The sequence below is a fragment of the Halyomorpha halys genome, unplaced genomic scaffold, assembly GCF_000696795.3.
Source record: "Halyomorpha halys isolate HHAL.00 unplaced genomic scaffold, Hhal_1.1 Scaffold487.1, whole genome shotgun sequence".
Taxonomy (NCBI): Eukaryota; Metazoa; Arthropoda; class Insecta; order Hemiptera; family Pentatomidae; genus Halyomorpha; species Halyomorpha halys.
Window position 1 is genome coordinate 686782 of NW_027111707.1, and position 5783 is coordinate 692564.

A 5783-nucleotide genomic window follows, 5' to 3' on the forward strand; every position below is an offset into this window, starting at 1 on the left:
GACGGTCCTGGTTGTAGCATCCTCAAAACCTCCGCCTAGGCATCTTTGGTCTTTCAGCTACTCCCCTGGGACTGAGTGAAGGAAACTTCTCCCCAGTCCCTTGACCCCAAGAGGCATTAGACACTTAATTGGTGCCAGTTATATAAATGTTATTGTCCTGTTTAGTCAATGTTTCTCTAAGTTTTAGAAAAAACACAGTCAAGCAGCCCTTCAAAGCTAACTCAAAAATGTATTGACAGCGAGGAAAATATTGAAGATTACGATTGAACATTTTTTCCTAGATTTATACAAATACCATTTATCTGACCTGTATTGTTTGTTATTATATCACAGTTTGGTGCCTAAATTTTATCGGCTATAGCCCATTTCTCCACTATTGGGTAAAAAGCCATGGCTTCCATTGACCTCCAATTGTTTCTTCTTGTCTTGGAATGTGGAATGTCACAGTTATTGCTAGTTTATCGATTTTTTCAACTGCTATGAGTTTTTGGAAGGAACTTATCATTCCACATAATTTTTACAGTCATTTAAGGTTAAATTATATAATAAAATAAAAAAAATTAAATAAAAACATTGTAAGAATATATTATCTAACTTTTGGATTTTCTAAGCCAGTCCTTCATAAATTTCCAAAATGTTAATGTTGGTTGTTCTTGAAAGAAAGGGAAAGGGTTTCAAATTTAAAAATTAAATTCCTGATTAATATTCATAAAGACTTGATATTTTTGTGGTGGTTGTGTTAGTTTACACCCAGGTAACTCAATTTTTAGGTAATTCAATTTATCTAGTTTTCCATGACCACCAAAGATTTATTCAATTATACATTAAAGAAAGTTTTATATCTCAAAGTACATTTCAAGATTTGGTTGTGGTAGTTCTTTATTTTATATATTTGGTTTATAATACTTTTAATAACTTTCAGAATCCCGCTGCTATGCCAGCATGCACTATTCCTGGTCTTTTTGAAGAATTGCAAAAAGACAACTCTTTATTAGAAGAAATTTTGAAGTGTCTGGAAGCTTATCTGGAGTGCAAACGTGTTATTTTTCCAAGATTTTATTTCTTATCAAATGAAGAACTGATTGAAATACTTGCCCAAGTATGCTTATTAGTTAATGGTATTATTTATGTAATACATGAAGATTTACTTTTAAATATATAGAACAATGTGTTAAATGTAGGGTTCATAGGTGACAGTGAGTTAAAATCCTTCCCAAATCTCCATCCTGTAACTTTCACCCATAAATATTGAATTACCAAAATTTCCTGTGACTCCTCTCTTTTTTTATTTTGAAATATTCCTCCCTCTTTAGTTCAATCAGATTTCTCATTGAAATCCTTCCTTTTTACCTATATATCTTTATTCCTTTACTGTAATACTTAAAGGTTATGTGAATACTTGTGTGCTGGTATTCTTAAAGAATTAATAACATTGAGCAAGTTTATTATTTCCTACCAGGTTAATTCATTAGCTGCTATTAAACTTGTCCACTGTAATGCAATTATAATCCGTCATTATGATTTGATTTTCCTCACACCTCTCATTATTATATTAATTCTCTAATTGTAAATTTGCAGCTTTATTATTCACTTCAAAATCCTTTCAGTTATTTTTATGATTATTATTCTTTTAATTTAATTTTTTTTAATAATAATTATTTTTTACTTTATGTTCTTTTTAGTAGTTGTTAATTAAATTATTAGTTGTATCACTAGAGATCGATTCGTATTGTACTTATCTAGCTTAAAAATTGTATAGCCTCCACAACATCCTAATAGTCAAAATTTTAATAATTATATTTCACTTATGTCTATCATTTTTATGTATTATTTTGCCAATAGATGTTGTCATCTGGTCAGACCATATTGGATGTAATTTTTAATGAATAAAATAAAATAAAAAATGAGGAGGCTAAAACAGTTGCCATGATGATGAAGACCAATTAAGAAAAGTCTCAATTATGATGATGGATTCTCATTTAAAATTGAACTCCGAGAGGGTTTTGTTCTTTAAGGTTAACCAATTTCCCACACTGTTTGCAATTGTCAGAAACTGTAATAAATTGTTTTGTTTTTTTGTTATATTAAAAAAGCTGCAAAAATAAGCTTAAAGGTAGATAGGCTACTTTACTTATCTACTTGCTGGTTTATGAGCTTGTTAGCTTATAAACTAGCCATGCGTCATCATAGTTGCTATTAAATTAGTTACGAATATCCCACTGGCTGCTGATTTCAGTGTCTACAAATTATCACTAGTTAACTATTGAACTACTCAAAAGTTTGTTGTCTCATTATCATTATTGCTCTTACTATCTCCTCCACTTCTTGTTAACAATTTCTTTACTGCCTCGTATACTCGCTCAATCTAGTCTTAATACTTCTGTACACATGATATTAATTTATTTAGTAATTTTTCTAATAAATGCTGACCTTTAGTTCTTTATATTTTTATTTATAAAGTGTTTTACTTATCCAGTCACCATTAAACAGTTACTTAGTTCAATATTATTATCTAAGGTTCTCTCAAAACTTATTATCCTCCTATCTATACCTTTTTCATTTTACCCACAATATTTTATATTTCTTTTCTCTTGAGAAAATTGTTTCTAGCCTTTTATACTTACTTTTTAATCTGTAGACCCTCTGCTTTCAACCTATTCGGCTACACCCAACGTCTTAATTCATTTACGATTTATGATAAATTTCCTTTTGTCCAAAACTATAGTAACATGCTGTTAAAAAAAAAACATATAATGAATTGTATCATTTAATTCTCAATTCATTTTGCTTTCTAGTTAAAGCTATTAAATAATTCTAAATATTTTGTTATATTTTAAATAGTATGTAATTAGAGATTGAAACATTGTTGATATGAAGTTGTTTCATTTATTTATAAATAAAGCTCCTTATTTACAGACTAGAAATCCCCATGCTGTGCAGCCCTTTTTGAATAAATGCTTTGATGCCATGGCTAAAATAGAATTTTGTTCTAAACTGTTACTTTCTGAAGGAGCTGAAGTGATCAATGATACTGCTAGTTTTACATCCATTCCGGATAGTAGTGAAGTTATTATGACTAATGATATAAGAGCCATGATTTCTTCTGAAGGTGAAAAAGTCAAATTTGTAAAGGTAACCAGTATTTTGATTATGTTTAAATTGAATCTCTTCTATAATTTTAGGGTATTTTTATTTGCAGTTTATAAAAAAAAATATATATAATATACATTTTCTTTAAGCTTGTAAGTTTGGGAAGAAGATAAAAATATTATTGATTTAATCTAAGAATAATTGAAATTCCAGAAAATTTGAAAATATAAATAGAATAATAATAATAATAATGAATAATATAAATTGATTATTTCTTTAAAAAAAAAATGAAATATTAATAAAAATTTATTTACTTAATTTCAGTACACAGTAGGACCCCTATTATCCGAGGCTCCAATTGACTAGGGTTTTGAGGGACCATATTTTATTTTATAATAAGGTGTTTTTTAATTTTTGCACCATTTATTTTATATATATAATATTTATTTTAACAAATGAATATGTAAGATTAATTTTATTGCTTATGTAATTGTTAATTATGTATTTTTCTTGAAAATAATGAATGAAATAATACTGCAAGCTGGTATCGTATGAATGAGGTGTTTCTGGTTACTAATAACCTATTCATACTCTAGAAGTAATGTTTTTGTGTATTTCTATGAAACTCCTACTGACCTGTTTGCCTACAAAAAAAAATTATTTACTAAGTTGTGCTTTAGTCTCCATTTAAATAAAAACTAATGAAATGTGGCAAAAAAAAAGTGTCATTTTAACGCTTAAACAGAAATTAATCAATTTAGTATGGCTTAAAGCAGCAGTTCCTAAACTTTTTTCATTGTGGCACCCTTATTGGACTAAAACAGCATCACACTTGTCAAGCTAAAAAAATTTATGGCTCAATTATTCATGGAGCAGTTGAATATATATGAAAGAAGAAAAACAGTGCAAAGGAAATGCTGGAGCCCCATATTTATATTTGCTATCTTAGTTGATATTTTTTCTTTTCTTTATTTTTTGTAATATTTTGGTAAAATGGCATTCACTTGCGGCACCTCAGGGTGCTACTGCACCTAGTTTGGGAACCACTGGCTTAGAGGATGAAACTAACTGACAGAAACAATTTCTATCTCATTTTATAGAAAAAATTGACTTGGCTGTGTTTTTAACTGAGCTACTCATGTAATTAATATTTTGTTGTATGCCAAAAGGCAATGGGTCTGAATAAGAAGTCAACCCAGTATTGATTAAGTACCTATGCCTTTGGCACAAGAACTACTTAAATGAAGTGAGTACACTTATCTGACATTTTAGTTCAAAAACAACAATTCTTTTCACTTGTTTACAAACTTTTTGCATCTGATAAAAGTAATCCAGGTGTTATTGATTTTTTCACGTATTTGCCTCACAATATTATGTATTTTGAATGTTGTTATAATCATAATTTTGAATAAAATAAAATAATTATTTTTAATCATGCAATGATATGTTTATTAGAGATTGAAAGCACAGGGAAATGTTGAAGATTGGTTAGGAAAAGTGGAAGATGCCATGTTTATATCTTTGTATCGACTTATGAAATTATCTATTGACGACTTTCCTACCAAGAAAAGAACTGAATGGGTTCTATGTCATGCATCACAGGTATGATTTTAATAAGCATTCTTATTTTTATCAAAAATCATTTTATTTGTATATAGTTTTATATAAAATTTAGGCTACTAATGCACAAATCTCTTCCATCACTCATCTTTCACTTACTACTGTATTTACATCGCCAAGTTTTGATTAGATTGGTGGACTCATATAAAAAAATAAAAAAAAAAAAACCAGGAAAGGCAAAATTATGAAACATTTTCATTTTTTGAAATGAAACATTTAGTTGCTATAAATATTCATATTTTGAGTTTTTTTAGGTGGGAATAACGAACATAAATTTTGTTCCTGCCGAGAATACAAGATATAGCAAAGCCGTAATGCAATCGGGAGAGATCAGGCAGTCTCAGCTTTTCCCTTTGCCTTTTCCTTTGAATCAGATGTGCCTTTTTCTCCTTTAGTCATAAAATTCTTTAATATTTTGTATTTATTCATTATTTATTATCTCTAACAACGAGCAATGTTTATTTTTTTCAAATAAACAAAATTAAAGCTATTTCAGAGGAAGATTTTTTTTTTTATTCATCATTTAAGCCCTGTTAGACAATTTCAATGTAGATAAGACCTGTCTGATTAAAGAGCTCTTAATTCAACATTGGCATGTTGAGTTTAATCAAAATATTTAAAACAATTCTGGAGAAAATCAAAAAAATATGAAAAATCAATTCTATAAAGTGGCACTTCTGGTCAATCAATTATAGTGAAAAAGTTATTGTCACTTCGCTAGCATAAAATGCCTTAAGGCCACACACGCATGCACACACACACACACACAACACACACACACACACACACACACACACACACACACACACACACGCACACACACACACACATTTGAAAAGTTGGAAACAGCTGCACTCCCTATCGAAACTGCAGACGGCCCCACGGACCACACCCAAACGAAGGAGGTAAGTCCACCAAGGAAGAATGCTGTTAAATCAGAAGGAACAGTAACCACACATTCTTTAACTAGAGATAAAAGGAAGAACATTGCAAACAAGAAGAAAATTGCTCAACCCAATGCACCATTGGTGCATCATAATGCAGATCACCCTCAGAGATCTTATACAGTTCAG

At 29.6% G+C, this 5783-nt stretch overlaps 1 protein-coding gene across 5 annotated transcripts in view; it reads left to right on the forward strand.

The window, feature by feature from the left end:
* The window catches only part of Dhc16F (Dynein heavy chain at 16F), a 185333-nt gene that overhangs the window by 71170 nt on the left and 108380 nt on the right, over window positions 1–5783 (forward strand). For all 5 annotated transcript variants that reach the window (XR_010844016.1, XM_067049737.1, XM_067049735.1 and 2 more), the window contains 3 exons: window positions 923–1099; window positions 2917–3132; window positions 4546–4692. Coding sequence is in view for 4 of the 5 variants with exons in the window: in XM_067049737.1 (XP_066905838.1) it covers window positions 923–1099; window positions 2917–3132; window positions 4546–4692 (540 nt within the window). In the remaining variant the exon portion in view is untranslated. The remainder of the gene's footprint in view (window positions 1–922; window positions 1100–2916; window positions 3133–4545; window positions 4693–5783) is intronic.